At 42.4% G+C, this 19024-nt stretch overlaps 1 protein-coding gene across 13 annotated transcripts in view; it reads right to left on the bottom strand.

Annotated features, from left to right (window-relative positions):
- Positions 1–19024, bottom strand: part of SEPTIN11 (septin 11) — an 89778-nt gene that overhangs the window by 5916 nt on the left and 64838 nt on the right. For all 13 annotated transcript variants that reach the window (XR_004263704.1, XR_004263705.1, XM_032261080.1 and 10 more), the window contains exons 6-9: positions 15183–15279; positions 13519–13687; positions 4929–5061; positions 3316–3503 (exon numbers count right to left, since the gene is read on the bottom strand). Coding sequence is in view for 11 of the 13 variants with exons in the window: in XM_032261080.1 (XP_032116971.1) it covers positions 3316–3503; positions 4929–5061; positions 13519–13687; positions 15183–15279 (587 nt within the window). In the remaining 2 variants the exon portion in view is untranslated. The remainder of the gene's footprint in view (positions 1–3315; positions 3504–4928; positions 5062–13518; positions 13688–15182; positions 15280–19024) is intronic.

Below are 19024 nucleotides of genomic sequence, written 5' to 3'. Positions count from 1 at the left end.
AAGTGACTTCTTGAAACCACTGTATGTTCTAGTGGAAGGTTTACTGTTTTGTTTTTGTTTTCTCAAATAACACAAAATCATTATCTATTAGGTTTGGGTGTCCCATTAGTAATGAATAGGAGCTTCATCTTCCACTTCTGAGCTGCTGAAGGAGTCAGAGAATAAATACACAATAAATGCCTTTGTACAACTGACTTGAAGAAAAGCTCTAAAGCGTCTTAGGGATTGAAATTACATAGTGAATGGAGGACATGCTGTTAATCTAGTTAGGTAGGGGAAAACAGGACAATCACTGTAATGGTTACAGCTATAGCAATGCCATGAGCTTTCCCCCTCTTTTAGGTTCAAAGCAAAGCCAAACCCACGGTCCACGTGTCTAATTTTAGGAAAGTGCAAAACATGCAACCTTATTCGTTAGCAAGAATCAAAGCAATTTTTTTTTTAAAGATGAGTGGATGGTTGGGTAAACTGTAGTTATTAGATGCCAGGTATGGTTTTAAAATGACGAATTTTAGAACTGTCTTTTGGGATAGATATAGCTTAACCAGCAAATGCCCGCTGGCAATTGTGCAGCCAGTTTTCAGAAAAGAGGAAAACTGTCCACTGACCAACTTACCCCCGGGCAGTTTCACCACTGTGGTACAGCCGCAAACAAGGAAAGTGACTTGGTGGCCAGAGATGGCAGAAGGTGGGGTCCAGCTAATGGCAGTGCCAGGGTTAGTCCTACTTTGCCTGTCATCTTATGAAATGTTATACACTCTCATGCCACTACAGGTCAAGGAGAAGTATAAAGCCTTACCTACATTAAAAAAGGAGCGTGTCATTAGAGTAGGAAAAAGAGAATTTGAAACTATTAGAAAAACTAAGGCTTTAAGGTGGAAGCATAGCAGGTAAATAAATAAGCGTCTGCCTTTTCATTTTCTACCTACAGCAAAGCCAGCGCCTAAACAGCAACTCCTGCAACTGCTCCAGCTATGCTGGGAGGCATCTTCACAGCTCTTTTCAGAGTGCTGCTCTGGTTAGCCTGGCTACTGTCTTTCTGCAGTCCCCTCCTCTAACAAAATTCTCCACTGCCACTGGCAGTAAGAGATGTAATTTTTGTTGTTCTTTTTTAACTTTGATAATTCAGGCCTCCACTGGCAATTGCTTTCACTATACAAATGGAAGTGTGGAAAAGGGTAAGGACCTAGAAATAGTTACATGAAGAATATGTGCCATTGTCAGGTACAAAACCTGGTGACTACTCTGAACAAAATTAAGTAAAATATCCTTCAAAATAAATGAGAATATATAAATAAGCTAAAATAGAATCCACACAGGCTTCATAGAAACTTTGAAAGCATTATATATTGGGAAGGCCCCAGGATAGGAAGAAAACCTAACAGGTTCAAAAGGGCAAGGAAAAACCTCCCTACACTGGGAAATTTGTTACTAAATAAACTTTTTTAAAATGGAGGCACAATAATGATCAGCTCTTGGAATTTTTATTGCTTAAAGGCACGTCTAGTATACACGAAATACTCTTTTAACATTGCTGGTCTTTTAGAAACATTCTTAGTTTTAAAACTTGAACCTTTATGCACTTTAGTGCTTCAGGGTAAAAAGAAAAACTTTGGGTTACCTAAGCTATTAAGTCAGCAGCTTTTTGTCTCATTCATACCTGTAGATGTATGTGTACACACACACACACACACACACACCCTATATCCTTGGTTAGTTTGGATCAACAAAGGTACAATGCCAAATGGCTTTCATCTGTCTTCACTCGAAGAGTCACTGTAATTTCTTGAGTCTCTTAATGGGGAACATCACTATTAGTGTCAGATGCTCTCCTGACATGCATAGCTACAAAGGGTTTTCTTAAACTGGATTACAATCTATGCAGTTGCTACTCTCAGAATTAATCCAGCATAACTAAATTTTGGGCCGTTGAATGCCTTTGGTCACTTAGATCTGTGCCAACTCCGAATAAAATCACAACCACTTCTATTATTGTTCAGAAAATTTGCCTCCTCCCTGGCTCTGGTGATACATTTTCTGCTATCTCAGAGCTGAGAAAGTTAAAGTTTGTAAAGCATGATTTAAAACTCTATCAGAGTGTCACTGTAGCAGTTCATTTTTATTTTTACGGCAGGCAACATAATGAGATTCCTTAGGGGTGAGCCTACTGCATGTTCACCAAGACTAAGCAGACAAGAGCTCTGTGCTCCCTCTTCCCTATGACACGTCTCAATGATCATGCAGAGACTTGATCCTATGTACTCTATGTTTAAAGAATGTAATTCTTTATGTGCTTAAGTATCAATGTTTTTGTTTACTTATGGTCAGTTTTTTCCCTAGAACCTTGGCATGTAAGGCGAAAGGGCAAGACTTTCTGAAACAAGTTCTGAGTTGCTTTATATTAAATAGCTGCCCTAAAAGCACCACCCATTAGACAAAGAAGGGCAGCATCTGCATATCTGCCATTGAAATACCACAAAGGTTTTCCTCAGTGGTATCCTTATCATCATGCTTCCTGTCAAAACTGATAGTTATTGACGTCAAACTAGGCTTTATGATGATTCAAAGGAGAGCTTCAAACCACAGGAGAATGTCAGGGCAGGCCTAAATCTCCCACTAGATTCAGGCAGCTGCTACTAGAGTATCATAGGAAGCGACCAACTCAAGAGCAGAATCTGACCCTTTAGCACATGACGTTAAGACCTTACTTAAAAAGCCTTTTATGAGCGCGTTTATGTTTGGCTTGAGTGTTGGCAAAGGTGTCAACTGGATAGGCATTTTGATCCCATTTCACAACAAAACAATTCATCATACTGAATTTAGAGGAAACTAGTGGCCACTAGCAGCTCTTCCAAATGTTTCATTTTGGGAACAAGACTTTCAGAGACTGGCTTGACTTTCATTGACTGGCTTACAAAGTCTTACAATACAGAATAGGAAAATAATTTTAACAATCATGATTTTAGGATTCTCTCTATCAAGAGTCATGAGAATTGGCTTCAGAGGGTGCGGAAGAGAAATCAACCTGTCTTCTTCGAGACTCCTAGTGTTGGTGTGGAAGATGCTACTGGAGACAACAGGTTCCTGCAGGCCTGATTGCTTGGTCAATGTGGTCAAGTTTTATAAATTAATCTTTGTGTACCTTTTAAAAATATTTTTTAAACCTTCATCATCTTCCCTGCACTGTAGAGAAAATACTTGCTTTTATTTTTCTGGTAAAAGACCAGTTTCCAGTCTGTAAATGGGAAAAGTAGAGACATGCAAGAGGAATAAATTGTTAGAGGTCCCCCATGTGTGGGGGTGACACCTGCTTACTTTTTCTTATCCTTGTCTTTCTTGGTTTGCTGGGCCCCAGATTGCTGGGCCTGGGACTGTAGTAACTGAGCCGCTGCTTTCTTCTTCTGGAAGTTGTTCACCTCCTCCTCAAGCTCTTTCTTCTTGTCTTCCACTTTCTTCTTTTCTTCTTGGTGTGTCCGCTTTAGAAGATCAAACTTCTCATGAAGCTGGAAAGAAAAAGACAGGCTAGGTGAACAGAATGAAAATTCTTTTGATGTAAAGTTCTTTGGATCTGTTCAAAAGACATAGCATGTGTCATGTGGCTGCACTGGCTTTAACTACAGGTGTAAAGTACCGTTTTGCTGACTTCCTGGAGGAGCTGGGCTATAATGCTAAAGAGCATCCCTCAGAGTTCTAGACTCCCGTGACACTTGAACTCCTTGGGACCAAAAAGTCCTTTGTTCTGTTGCCCAGGCTGGAGTGCAATGACACAATCTCAGCTCACTGAGATTCTCCTGCCTCAGCCTCCCAAGTAGCTGGGATTACAGGTATGAGCCACCACACCTGGCCAAAATTATCTATGATGCTAACAAAAAATTCACACTAGTGATAAAAGTGGTTCTTTACCTCTGGTCCTTTTTCAAAATGTATAAAAAACATTTACTTAGAGAGAGAGAGATGCATTATGTATCTGCTACTTAAATAATGCGTTGGGAAATTTCTGGCCCTTGAGGGAAGGAAGGGGAAGGAGGAAAGGAAAGGATGAAGAAAGGAAAGGAAAAGGAAAAGGAAAGGGAAAGGAAGGAATTCTTACTAGACAATTCTAGATTTTTTTACTCAGTATCCCTTTAGTTCTTAAAGCCAACAGCAAATAAGGCTCAACTTTCTCTGCAGTAAAACCATCTTGGGTGCTTAGCTATTTAAATAGCCTCTAAGTTTCAGTAGTTTTTAAGCAAAATAAATTAAAACAAGAAAACGAGGAATTACTCAGATGATTTCACTTACAAATGTATAGAGATATAGGTCAAACACTTCAGATACTCGTTATCTAGTAGCAGAAAGACATTATGTGCACAGGCACACGTGCACACGCACTCAAACACAATGAAATGAGTGTTATAGTACTAATCTATGTTAACTTCTAGGAAGCAGTTAATCTGGCCAGGGGAGGGGGACTAAGGTAAGGTTGGAGCAGGGAGTGTGAGCCCCGTGAGGGGAGAAGGACGGGCACAGACATGGAGTACAAGCTTTCGAGAACAAGTGTCAGATCATTGTCCCCAAGGCAGTGCCAAAGATAGACTAAGATGATAATAATAGTCCCAGAATCCCAAATCTTGTGTTTTAAGACTTGCAAATTGAAGAAACACAGATACACAGGCCAGGTGGTCAGATCTGGAGACCTAAGATCTAGTTTTAGTCTCAATTTTGCTGCTAACTAGGTATGTGACTGTAAAAACAGTTTTATAACCTGTTTATCATCTGTAAGATGGGGTTGAGACTATCTGACTCATTTTTCTGGCCTGGTTTGTGGGTCACTCATGACAAATGCATGTAGAAAGTATTTGGACCATCATGAAGTCCTCTGAAGTGGGAAGTATTAAGAAAATCTCTCTTTTACAAATCTTTCTCTTAAAGCAGGACAGATGGCTTACCTCTTTCTCTGCCTCTTTAAGTTCAGCTTCTTTCTCCTTCACTCTCATAACAAACATTTGTCTCATTTCTTCTTCTTTCTTCTGCAGTTCTCCCAGGAATTCATTCCTTTTTGCTTCATATGTCTCCTGAAGACTATTCAAAATCCACAAACCAAGGACAGCATCATTAAATTGTATACTAAGAAATTTCAGTTCATGTAATTTCTACCCATCTACTTCCAAAACACAGATAAAGCTGCTGCTTGCCATATTAAAGCACAAGTAGAATGGCACCATTCTGCTTTTAGTTGTGCTGTGGTTGGAAAGACAAGTGCATCAAGAACTAGAAATCAGTCAGTAAGCATGACACAGCACTAAAGGCGTGTCTCTGACTAGCCAAGTTTTATCTTACATATATTCATACAGGGAAAGCCTGGGCTGAGGAGGTGGTTTAGAATTTGAGAAGATGGAGGAGGCCTGGTATAGGGGGAGAAGTGAAAAGGCACTGGAGTCCCACAGATACAGGTTTGAATTCAGGCCGTACCAACTGACCAGCTGTTCTTAGAAAAGCATGCTGGCCAGATACAGTGCCTCACACCTGTAATCCCAGCACTTTGGGAGGCCAAGGCAGGTGGATCACGAGGTCAGGAGATTGAGACCATCCTGGCCAACATGGTGAAACCCCGTCTCTACTAAAAATACAAAAATTAGGTGGGCATGGTGGTGCGTGCCTATAATCCCAGCTACTCAGGAGGCTGAGGCAGGAAATTGCTTGAACCTGGGAGGCAGAGGTTGCAGTGAGCTGAGATCACGCCACTGTACTCCAGCAGGGCGACAGAGCAAGATTCCACCTCACAAAAGAAAAGAAAGCAAGAAAGAAAAGAAAAGCACAACCTCCCTTGGCCTCCAAAGTCTAGACATCGATACAGTGACACTTACCTTTTAGGGCTACGACCCTGAGAATGAAATGAGGGGAAGGGAGTAAAACAGCCGACATGGAATCAGTGCCCAGTAAATGGTATCCTCCCCTCTCATCTCCCTCCAGCCCACAATGTGGAAAATAGACCCAGCAGGCAAACTAAAGAGACAACATTATCTCTAAAGTTATTGTAGAAAATTGCTACTTTTCAAGTGATATTATCAGTTGTAAACAGAGCAGGGAGAAGTCTAATTTCTGTTTTCAATTCTATCCTCCTCCTGTCTCCCAAGTTAGAGCCCAATATTCTACATTCAGTGCTACAGCTCAGCTTTATCTCTAAGTCAAAACAAATATATTTACAGAGAAATCACTTTGGTAACACAGCTTAAGAAAATACACCCCCACTGCCACCCCCAAATACACATAGAAACATTTGCTGATATTTTATAAGGTGCTATTTCTCTCTCTCTCTCTCTCTCTCTCTCTCTGGTAGTTTCCCTACAACTACTATTGTATAGTAACCGTCTGCAGTATATCTGCCTTTCCCACGGACCAAATTCATCCTAAGTGTAGACTACAAACTGGATAGCAACTCTGGATGACCCGCAGCACCATGCAGACCACGCACATCATTGATATCCGTCCATTTAGAAGGAGAAAAAGGAAATTCAGGTGATAGGAGCATACGCGCATGCAGATACAGACATCTATAACAAACCACACAACTAGTTTAGTATTAGAAAACTTATTAGGCCAGGCATGGTGGCTCACGCCTTTAATGCCAGCACTCTGGGAGGCCAAGGCAGGCAGATCCCCTGAGGTCAAGAGTTTGAGACCAGCCTGGCCAATATGGTGAAACCCCATCTCTATTAAAAATATAAAAATTAGCTGGGTGTGGTGGTAGGCACCTGTAATCCCAGCTACTTGGGAGGCTGAGGCAGGAGGATCACTTGAACCCGGGAGGTGGAGGTTGCAGTGAGCTGAGACCTTGCCATTGCACTCCGTCCTGGGTGACAGAGACTCTGTCTCAAAAAAAGAAAAGATATTAATTAGGCTGGTTTATACTTCCATAATTAACATGGCTATTAGTTTATTAAAAATAAGTTCTCTTGCCCTCACCACTGTCAATGGTACCTGTTTATGAACAATCAGAGTTGCATTTAGCTTTCATATCATCTTACAAGATAAAAACATGTTTGGCCAGTGTTAGTGCTGGCTACTATTAATAGCAATAGTTGGATTTCCAGTTTAAGATCTATAGCAATGGAGATATAAAGTGTTTTGATAACAGAACTATAAAATAATTCATGAATTTTATTTTGTGTATTAGATTATAATAAACTATTTATCACTATTATCTGGGTCAGATTTACCAAAGGCAGAGGATGACTTATCCCTCCTATGAAATTTTATAGAAAACACAATTTTTGGTGATATTAGGGTAATGAATACATCTCCCTCTTCTTTCTAACAAACAGTGGAAACTTTGATGGAATCACTACTCAAAATGTATTCCAGAGCCCACCGATTTCAAGAAAGGATCTCCAAAAGAGGGGCTCCAAAGTCAAAAGATGGAAGGGAAAATGCTGCCCTACTCTCCTTTTAGGAGATTCACAGTGCATGGATCTCAACCCTGGCCGCACAGCAGGGGCACTGGGCACGTTTTGTTGCGTGCACTTTCTTAAATACAGAGTCCTAAGCTCAGTCCTGAAGAGGCTGATTCAGGATGTCTGGTAAGGCAAAACAGTCTAGTTTTAAATGCTTCCCAGGTGATTTGATATAACGAGTTTGCTAACTACTGCTTGTCTTAAATGCTCTGAGAAGCCCTTCAGTAAAAGAATCTGTTTAATTTGATTGTCTTAGAGCTCTCCAAATTTGTCCGATCACGGAAACTAAGCAATTTACTGACAGAATGTGCTTTGGGTAATGCTACCCTAAATGCTGAGAATTCACTAAATGACTCTGCCTTATCCAGTCCCAACCATGAGCTCCAGTTTCTGGATATATATTTTGAAAATATGAATCACAACTCAATTGTGGGTCTTAACCAGTATGTTAAAAAGTTTAAGAGCAGGCATTACTACGTGAAATGTGTATGCTGGATCATAACAGAAAATGCTTTTTATAATGAAGCTTGCAGTTTAAGGCTGGAAAACCTAGTCCCAGAGAAAGCCTAAGTAGCAACAGTGCCATTGACAAGATTACCTTGACATGAGTCTGGAAGAAATTTTGACACCCTGGGCCACAGCAGGCAAATGGGCTCAACAAATGCCATTTCTTGTATCGTTGTGTCCTAGGAAGTGAGCCAGCTTGCCGCCAGCTTTTTTTTTTTTTTTTTGAGACGGGGTCTCGCTGGGTCACCAGGCTGGAGTGCAGTGGCCCGATTTCAGTTCACTGCAACCTCTGCCTCCCCGTTTTTTAAGCGATTCTCCTGCCTCAGCCTCCTGAGTAGCTGGGACTACAGGCGAGTGCCACCACACCCACCTAATTTTTGTACTTTTAGTAGAGACAGGGTTTCACCATGTTGGCCAGGATGATCCCGATCTCCTGACCTCGTGATCCACCTGCCTCGGCCTCTCAAAGTGCTGGGATTACAGGCGTGAGCCACTGCACCCCAGCCCCGTGAGCCAGCTTTTGAACACTGACACTGTAAACAATGATCAGGATCATATGAAAGAAGCCATCAAACTTTACCCCAAGAAATCATAACTGTAATTAGTTACTTATAAATAACTTAGAATAACCACAGCATCCACAGAATCATATTCCCAGACACCTCTGCCAGTTGAGTTGTCCACTAGAGATTCCAGAAACCCTCACTAGTATTTCCAGTCACTGAACACCAGCTCAGAAGGAACTGGCTCTACCTAACTGGCTCATATCCAGTACAGATATCCAAAGTGATTATATCTCTTTATACAAAGCCTAAGGAGCCACTCAGGCAGGCATACATATAATTATTTTTTTTTGAGACAGGCTTCTACTGTCGCACTCAGGCTGGAGTGCAGGAGCAGGACCACAGCTCACCGTGCCCTCAAACTCCTGGGCTCACGTGCTCCTCCTACTTGAGCCTCTCGAGTAGCTGGGACCAAACACAGGAACGTGCCACCAGGCTCAGCTGATTTTTGTTGTTGAGATGAAGCCTCCCTATGTTGCCCCGGCTGGTTTTAAATTCCTGAGCTCAACCAATCCTCCTACCTCAGCCTCCCAGGTTGAGCCACTGTGCCCATCCCTCAAGTGGTATCTTTTGCAACTTTTAGCCCTTCAAACTTAATTTTTAATTACAGTTATTAACAACTTTTTCTAAGTGAGAAATCTGTAACTTTTTTCACAAGGTTTTAGGCTGATTTGAAATTGAGGATTTTATCTTGTAATTTCCTCTTAACAGCCCTTGGGAGAGGCAGGTTTTGCTTGTGGAAGTGAAGGGAAGAGAAAATAAACACAGACACTTCAGTTCATCCTTCATTCTAGTGATTCACACAGGACGATTCTCTCTCTGTTCTCATCTAAAACCATTTAGTGGAGGGCATGCCAGAGTATGATCATCACTACACCTGCATTTGTGGAGCAATACACGTGTGAATTAATTTAATCCTTACAACAACCCAATACGGTGGGCATTACCATCACCTCCCACTTTATAGATGGAGAAACCTGGACACACAGGTAATCTGACCAGGTCACACCACAAAGAAGTGACAGAGCTAGGACTGAGCCCGGGCTGCCTTGCTCAGATCAGAACTCTACCCTCTGCACTGCATGGCTGGTGCACAGAGGCCCAGCCACTCCTACAAACAAATGAGTCTCCTGGGCCTGGACCTTGTTGGCCTTGGAGAAAATGGTGGTAACTGAGTGCTTGGTGTGAGATGAACAGGGCAAAGCAAGGAGATGGTGGTGGTCTGAGGTGAGAAGGGAGCAGCTTGGGCAGGTACTATTAGGAAAAGCACTGCAGCATCTCAGGAGAAAGGAAGCAGGGAGTGGCTCATGGGAGGCACGTGACATCTCCTCTTCTACCCTGTAACGCCAGCCAGAAAGGGGCTGGGGTCTGAAGGAAGGAGAGGCCTGGGTCCAGGGAAGGCATGGGTGCTCTGGGTGCTGGAAGCATGAGTTTCAAGGCTTCAGGGCATCAGCTGGGCGTGTGCAGGGGACAGATAGGAAAGATGGGTTGGGAAAGAGCAGATGAATGCCTGGCTACATATGTATTCTGCCATGAGACAATAAAGACACAAAGTCTGAATGCAGGCAGGTTTAAAGGAAAACCAGGGACGGCTCCACTAGCTTTACTGCCATGGTGTGCTGCCAAGGCTTGAATACAGCATCTCTGTGCACGCCCTGCTCCTTCTTTTGCCTCACACTGTGTAACATATACAGTGGCAGCTGCCTCTTAACTAGATTTGGCCTTAGAGGTCACTCTCTGTTTTATAAACATGTACTGTAAACACAGTGGGGCCCAGAGGACAAATGGTGAACAAGGGTGCTCACCGGGAAGGATGAACTTCACTGCCCACCATGCAGAAATGCTGTGCTTTGAGAATGTAATAAAGCCTTAAGCCCTTGACTTACACTCCTCCAAGCTCAGCCTAAATTCACATGGAAGAACCATCTTTCAAGCACATCTAGGAATGGTGACTTTGCAGATGAAATTCTGGAAAATCACTTAAATCAACTGTGGCCTCTGCTTTTCCTTAATTCTGTCATCCTCCAAACAGTCACCTTACTCCATCCTTCCCTCAATGTGGTCTCAGATGCACAGGAAGTGTTGAGGGCACCCAAAATCCTTCAAAGAGAAAGGCTGTAAGCCCTTTGAAAGGTAGTAGTTTCCAAGAAAAGGAAAATCAAATTCATTTCATATCACTATTTACCAAGACGTGTGCTTCAAAGCCAATGTTTGCTACCAGGTGATCTTCCCTAAACCAGGAAGGACATCAAGTGGTCTAAGAGGAGAAACTGTTTCCAGTTGAAATGGAAAACCTGGTCCCAGTTATCAAGATGTTAGAAGGTATTTATTTTTAGAAGGTCTACTTTTTTTCTGAATTTCTTAATATGGAAATAAGTAAAGGCCTTGGTAATGTATTTATATATATATATACGCATCTTCCCTTTCCATCATCAAAAACTAACTCAGACCAGTGGAAATGGATCCAAATGGGGAGAGGAGATACGGATAAAGCATGCTCTCTAAGCATCAGGCAGCCTCAGTGACGTCCCCCACCAATCCTGAAGCCCCTGAAGCAGGAAGGCCAAAGTAGTAACCTGGCCCAGCTGCTCTCCCTTGCAGAAGCCCTGCTTGGCCTGCCCAGCTCCACCTCCTCCTGGTGGGCAGTTACTCTAGGCTTGCAGGAGATGCCTTAATTAAAATGCCAGCTACACAGACAACTTAGTGGGCTGCATGTCTGTGGCAGCAGGAAATCCTCATCATCCCAGAGAACTAAGGAACCCAGTCAAGATGATGGAAGGACTTGGTCTTGCCTGTCCCGGTAGGCAGACTTAGGCCACTGGGCCCTTCCTGGTGGTTTAAATAGCTAAGGGCAGCATCACAGACTCTTCAGATTCCACAAATTCCTGAGTTGAAAGAAACACAACTATCCAAAGGCTCTTAACATTTTGAGAAGTAAAACATTTTGAAAGGTAAATGACGTCTAACAAACTCAAGAAACAGTAACACGCATTCTAACTTTTGCAGGCACTTCACAGGCTCCAAGTTATAATCTTGTCTAGGGGTTGGCAAACTAGAGCCTGAGGACCAAATCTGGCCCCCCATCTGTTTTTGTAAATGAAGTTTTACTGGAACACAGCCACACCCATTCATTTATGTATGGTCTATGACTGCATTCAAACGACAAGGGCAAAACTGAATCGTTGTGACAGGGACCACTCGGCCTGCAGAACCTAAAATATTTACTATCTCACCCATTATAGAAAAAAATGTTTTTTTTACTAGATCTGATTATTCCCTGATCTGGCTCAGCTCCTCATGTCACAGATGAAGAACTCAGGCCCAGATGGGTTAAGGATTTGTAACATAGCAGGACGAAGAACTGAACTCAAACCCCTGACTCCTAGCCCAGTACTCTGTCTGGATCTGAATGAAGGCGAGGGGAAAATGAATTCAATTTTATGGCAGTTCCTTTTGTTCCTTATCTCTTTCCATGAACACAAATACTTAATGTAAAACTGAAGACAGCCTATCCCACAGAGAAACCATTTTATCAGGTTTAGTAACCATAAAGTGGACTTGACTTTGTAAGGACTATTTTCTGGTAAATGCATTTCAAGGTTCAATTAGCTAAACCTGTGTACACAAAAAGGTATTCTACACCTTGCCTCAGAAAGTGACTTTCACATGGTTGGAGATGGTCAGTTTTGCAAGCCCTTAGGGCAGAAATGAATGATGCAATGTTAGCTAGAAGTTAATTTCTTGGTTAGAAGCCCCTTGTCTGGGTTCTTCATTTGTTCTCACTGCACACACATGTTCCTGGAACTCAGTAGCACAGTGCCAGGTGACCAGCCCAGGCATTCCTAAACTATCCCTAAAGCAATTACAGGAAAATAAACTCCCTCCTACAGACCCACAGGGACAGAATCTGCTGTGCACAGGCTGCCTCGGGTTCCACAGTCAGCCAGCTTCTAGACATCAGAGTGTGTTGTAGGGCTAGCCATCAAAGAGGAGAAAAACAGGTTTTATTTGTAAAGGCACAGAGTCCAGACACACCTCACGCCACCTCAATTCAAATCCTCATTCAGAAACTGCTGGGGGGAGTGGGTGGAGGCAGCAAACCACATTGCCATGTGTGTACCTATGCAACAATCCTGCATGATCTGCACATGTACCCCAGAACCTAAAGTACAATTTAAAAAAAAAAAAAAGAAAAGAAACTGCTCAGGCACCGTCTGGACAATCCTCTCCTCGACCAGGAGGTGGTAAACCTGACCTGGCAGCGTCACCCCCCACCTGTACCCAAAACCATCCCCACGACTCACCACAGTGTGGGCAACAGCACCCTGGCCCTGCCAACCCTACCCCTACCACTGGCTTCTGACAGGGCAGAACTGAATAGCTGTGACAGAGAGCATTTGGCCTGTAGAACCTAAAATATTTGATTCTACATCCACTTTTCCCCTTCACATTTTGCATCTCCATCCATCAGTGATACAAGAAAATATATAAATCTCCTAAAAGCTATTCCCTTTCCTACTGATTCTCTGTTGTTAGAATTTTATTGAACCACTGAAAGCTATCAGTAAAGGCGCTTGAAAAAGTAAAAGCCTTAGGAGTTAAAGCTGTCTTGCAAAAATGAATGGGGCAAACTGTAATCAGCAGCCACACCTTTGTAAATGCATCGACCAGGCTCTGTATCTCTGCAATAGAACAGGTAGAAACCTGGGCTCAGGACCCAGATGGCAAGAGCTCAACACCATACCATCGTTCACTACCTGGAGGACCATGGGCACTTTGTTTACACTTTCAGTGCTTTAGTTTCCTCATCTATAAAATGTGGATGATAATAATGACACCAACTAGATAAGATAGTTGAGATCATGCAAATAAAGCAGTTATCGCAATGCTATTAATCTCTACCCACCGTATCCTTCCATCATCACCATCTCAATCCAGCAAGCATTTCTGTGATGTGCCAACATGCCATTCTCACCACTGTCTGGGAGACACCTGATTGCCAGGTGCCCTCATACCTGAAGGGTTTGCTGTCAGGGTCAGTGTCCTTGAACCCCATCTCTTCAAGCTTACAGCGCCGGTACAGTTCGTAGTGGCGGGTGTGAGTCTGCTCTCGCAAGTCCTCCATGTTCACCCGGATCAGCATCTCTCGAAGTTTCACAAAATCACAATGATTTTCATTCTCAACTATAAGAGATGAGGGAAATGGAGGAAGTGGGATCAGCAATGATGTCACTGAAATATCTGGAGTGATGTTTCCAGATGTTATTACCATCACTCCTGAAATCTCTCGGGTATCAAGGCCACCTGAAAATCCTTTACTGGATTCACTTTACATTCCTGACGAAGACAAGATTTCTGACAACATTGACCATAACATTGATGACAACGCTGACTGCCGAGTGCCTACTCAGCGCAGTGCACAGGGGGAGGAGCTTGAAAACAAATATCGTCTTTACCCCTCATAATAACTCTGCCAAGTAGATGCCATGACTCTTGCTTTGCAGATGCAGAAGCTTGGTGAGCAAGATGACCTCCCAAAGAGAGGTAGCAGAATCTAGATTCAAATGCCAGAAATTTGTTCCACTCCATGCTGTCTATAACTGTGCAGGGGCACTTCTACATGCCATTTCATTTAATTTTATCAACACTGAGAAGAAAGCAGTTTTCTTTTTTTTTTTTTAGATGGAGTTTCGCTCTTGTTACCCAGGCAATGGCACGATCTCGGCTCACCGCAACCTCCGCCTCCCGGGTTCAGGCAATTCTCCTGCCCCAGCCTCCTGAGTCGCTGGGATTACAGGCACGCGCCACCATGCCCAGCTAATTTTTTTGTATTTTTAGTAGAGACGGGGTTTCACCCTGTTGACCAGGATGGTCTCGATCTCTTGACCTCGTGATCCACCCACCTCGGCCTCCCACAGTGCTGGTATTACAGGCTTGAGCCACCGCGCCCGGCCTGAAAGCAGTTTTCTTATTGTAGAGAAATTGGTAAGAAAATTTGTATTTTTCCCAGGGACCTCGAAGGTACTCTTTCTTATTGCCTTTATTTAAAACAGAGGAAAAGGAGGACTGATACAACTTAAACCAATGAAGAACTTTCTGTGCCATCCTGCTTAATCCACAGCACTAGATGTCCTCCTTGACAACACAAGGGTAGGTCACAGAGTCCTTGCCCTTCAAAGTGACACATCTGACAAGCTTTCAGGTTAGACTGTGGTCACGTCCCAGAGTGCCAAATATAGGTCAAATATTCTCATAAGTCTCAGGTTTACTAAAGTAACATTTTATTAGAAGACACTTTTTTCATAGTTGATGGAGAAAAAAGTACCCTGCTGTTTGCAAGAAACTTTTGCCACTTTTTAATACTTAGCTGGTGAAATGAGTTCCAACTCCTAGGGAAGAACTATTTTTCAATCAGGACTTCATATAAATTCTGTACACAACCCAGCATCCTTGAGCGGCTACCTCAGCGGCTTGGCAGCCACTTCTCTCATTTGCCCATCTACCTGATTACTTTTCTTTCTCCCTTACCTCCACAATTGCCACGTGTGGAGCCCCACCACTGCCTCCCGCTGCCAGCCCACTGTTGAGGACCTCCCTAAACAAGATGGGAAGTGAAGAAACACGACCATTCATATGGTGGCTAAGTGTGAAGACTCCATCTCCCATGCTGGGCACATACCCTGCACCACACCCCAAGGGTACTGCCTGGCCTTTGCCATCTTGTTGCCAATCTTCACCTCTTCAGTGCTGCCAACCACTGCAAATGGGAGATGGACCTGCCAAGCAAAAGGACAGAGAACAGTTACCTTCCCCCTGCTCTGACAGACTGGTTTCCACCAGTCTCTATTGTCTTCCTCCTTCTGCAGGCCTCTACTTGATAACAAGGGAAAAGGTAGGGAGTGCTGGAACAGGAAGGCTGCAGTTTGGTGGGTGAGTGTCACATATCCCAAACCCACTTGCAACCAAACACTGAGTAAGCAATTCAGAGAAAACTATGAGTCTTTGCAACTACAAAGTAAGCTTTAGACTTATGCTAGCCGATGCAGTAGCTGCTAACTATATGTGGCTGCTGAGCACTTGAAATACAGCTTATAGGACCAAGAAACTGAATATCTAACTTTTCATTAGTTTACATCTAAATTTAAAATGGAAGCCATATAAAATACTTTTTCACTAAATACAACTTTATTGTTTTGGCAAAACTGCATTCCACTTTGCTTCAAACTCGAATCTTCTGAAAAAGAAGACCAAGGAAGATGGCAAGGTGGGTGGAAAGATTAAAAGATAAAGTATCTTTTTGGTACTTATTTCATATTGAAAAACCTTAAGGTATGTGAGGAGAAACCTGGGTATGCAAATTTACCTTTTTAGCTATGAATTGTATAAAATGTAAATACAGACAAAGTATTTTTGGTGAAAATTCAGTCCAAAATGAGATACGCTGTCCTTGTAAAATACAGATTGGATCTCAAAGACCTACTATTAAAATATCTAATAATTTTTATATTGATTACATGTTGAAATTTTATTTGGAAACATACTGGGTTAAGTCCTTAAAATTAATTTCGCATTTATTTTTACTTTTTTAAGCAGGCTACTAGAAAAATTTTAAATACTTATATATCTCACATTATAGTTATATTTGAACAGCACTGCTTTAGGCAGTTGACTGTACAAATTCCAAGTCAGAAACACACTTTAGCCCAAATTATTAGCTCAAGCTAGCACCCAGATTCATCTGAAGTAGAGATGGTGTCCAAGACAACTGACTCTTTCACATCGGTTTATTTCATAGTTATGGCTGCATTCTGAGTGGGAGAGGAAATAATAATCCTATACTTTTTCTAACAGCATGTAAGAATAAGATTTAAAATAGCTGCTGCAATAATTATTATTTAGAGTTCCTTGATCCAGCATTCTTCCACGACAGACACAGTGAGAAAGAAGAGAATGTTTTCAAACCAATTCCTCTCCTACAGAGAACTTGACATAATCATTGGCTCAGGTTGCCCATGTAGCATTTTGTCAGGTACTCAAGATACTGACATTTGCTAGTTCATCTCACACTCTGGAAGAAGGAAAGAAAGCACATTCTCTTTCTCAAACAAGTCTGAGTTTCAGACTTGAACACTATTGTGTCCCCTGAAGTTGAGGAGCAACAGGACCTTTCTGGACAACATTTTGGTGTAATGGGACCAAGGAAATTTTTCCACGCAAATGTAACAAAAGGGACTGCCAGCAGAATCTGTTTTCCTCATATTTCTACACATCATATGGAATTTCATCAGCAACAGTGTTTGTAATGAAGAGCCTAAAAGAAAATTTCTTTAAAGAGCAGGATTAATTTGGAACGTCAGAGATTCAGTTCTATGAATCTGATAAAGAGAGAAAAAGAGCGAAAATTCTTGGGTATTTTCTTTCCAATAAGTTTAACACAGATATAGTTCCATGACTATAAAATAATGAAAATTATTTAGGAATATAAAGAAAAATTACATAACATTCATTCATGATACTTCCTGAATCCCACACTGACATCCCAAATTACAGTTCTACAGCAAAATAAAGGAGTGCCATCTCAGTTTGAGATTTTGACCTTGCTATAAAAAATTATAGACCTCCCACAGTATCCACAGGGTACTGGTTCTAGGACTGTCCATGGACACTGAAATCTATATAAAATGGTACAGTATTTGCAAATAACCTATGCACATCCTCCTGTATACTTTAAATCATCTCCAGATTACTTATAATGCCTCAGACAATGTAAATGCTATATTAGTTATCATACTATTTTAATTTTTAATTTTTCTTGCTATGTTAACCAGGCTGGTCTTAAGCTCCTGATCTCAAGTGATCCTCCCTCCTCAGCCTCCCAAAGTGCTGGGATTATAGGTGTGAGCCACTCTGCCTGGCCATTGATTGATTGATTGATTGATTGTATTATTGTTTTTATTGTTGCGTGGTTTTTTAAAATTATTTTTTCCCAAAAATCTTTGATCCATGGTTGTCAAATTGATGGATGCAGAGGGCTGACTGCACATTGCTCTGCGTGGGTGGTAGTATACAGGGTGAGAGTGTACGCCTGACAAGCCAAAGCCTGGGTTCATATCCTACCTCCACTACTGACACCTGTGCAATCCTACAGTCTCCTCACATATGAGGAAGGAATAAAAACAGTACCTACCTATGCAACTGTTGTGAGGATTAAATGGAAAGTCTTGAACAGTGGCTGGTACATAGTAAATGCTCCAGAAATGTGAAAAATATCAGGTCCTATTATTATTATTATTATCTCTCAATACCCACAACCAGAGAATTTTAGAGGTGGAAGAGATCTTGCCTATTATACAGTTCAATCCTGCTTAAGAATTCCTGCTACAGTATCTCTTCCAAGTGGACTGAAACAGGGTCTGATGTCTACCAACCACTGACGACTCACTGCTTCCCAAGAAGTAAGGTGTGTCTTTTACCTCAATGGCTCTCCTAGTTAAACATTTACTTCGTAATGGGACCAAAACCCCCTGTTGATCTTTTGCCCATTCATTTGGGTTCTTTTGCACAAGTCTAGTCATTCCCCCTTGTGGCAACCTTCCTTTCATACCTCATCATGCCTATTTCCTGGGAAGAACCTGCTTTTCAGATTCTTTCAGGGATTCCAGAGCCTTTACTACTTTGAATTCCAACAGTCATCACTGGGCATCCACTATATGCAAAGCATGAGGCTTTCATGGATGTTATGCACTCCCAAAAGAAAAAAAAAGATGTGTAGAATCGCTGCAGCTCACAGCTGAGCTATGGGCTGTGAGGCACACAAAAGAGGGGCCAGGCGCGGTGGCTCATGCCTATAATCCCAGCACTTTGGGAGGCCGAGGCGGGTGGATCACGAGGTCAAGAGATCGAGACCATCCTCATCAACATGGTGAAGCCCCGTCTCTACTAAAAAATACAAAAATTAGCTGGGCATGGTGCTGTGCACCTGTAGTCCCAACTACTTGGGAGGCTGAGGCAGGAGAATTGCTTGAACCCAGGAGGCGGAGGTTGCAGTGAGCCGAGATGGCGCCATTGCACTCCAGCCTGGGTAACAAGAGCGAAACTCCGTCTCAAAAAAAAAAAAAAAGACACACAAAAGAGCAGTGAAACAGACTTGAGCATCTACCGGCAGGATGGAGACTCACCAGGAGGGATTAGATGACAAACACACAGAGAACCACTGTTGCTTTAATCATTTATCTCCTGACTAGTTCCTCTCTGTGATGTGGAAATTGTATCAACTGCCAGTTACCTAATGATTCAGAAAAGGGTAGGAAAAATAGAAAGGAGGGAAGGGCAGGATCCAATCACCAGAACAAAATTGGGAAAAGCCGACATATTTCTGCCAAGATTGGTGGAAACAAGCACAGATCTATTTCCTTTGAGCTGCTTTTTGTGAACTGGTGCTAGGCTGGCATTTCCTTCTCACAAGATTTGCTGTAGAAATCATAATTGTTTGAGTGGGAAGGAAATCTGAGATCATCTTGT

The sequence above is a fragment of the Sapajus apella genome, unplaced genomic scaffold (genome assembly GCF_009761245.1).
Source record: "Sapajus apella isolate SASKATOON/1434 unplaced genomic scaffold, GSC_monkey_1.0 scaffold121, whole genome shotgun sequence".
Taxonomy (NCBI): domain Eukaryota; kingdom Metazoa; phylum Chordata; class Mammalia; order Primates; family Cebidae; genus Sapajus; species Sapajus apella.
This window is presented reverse-complemented; position numbering and strand designations above follow the sequence as displayed.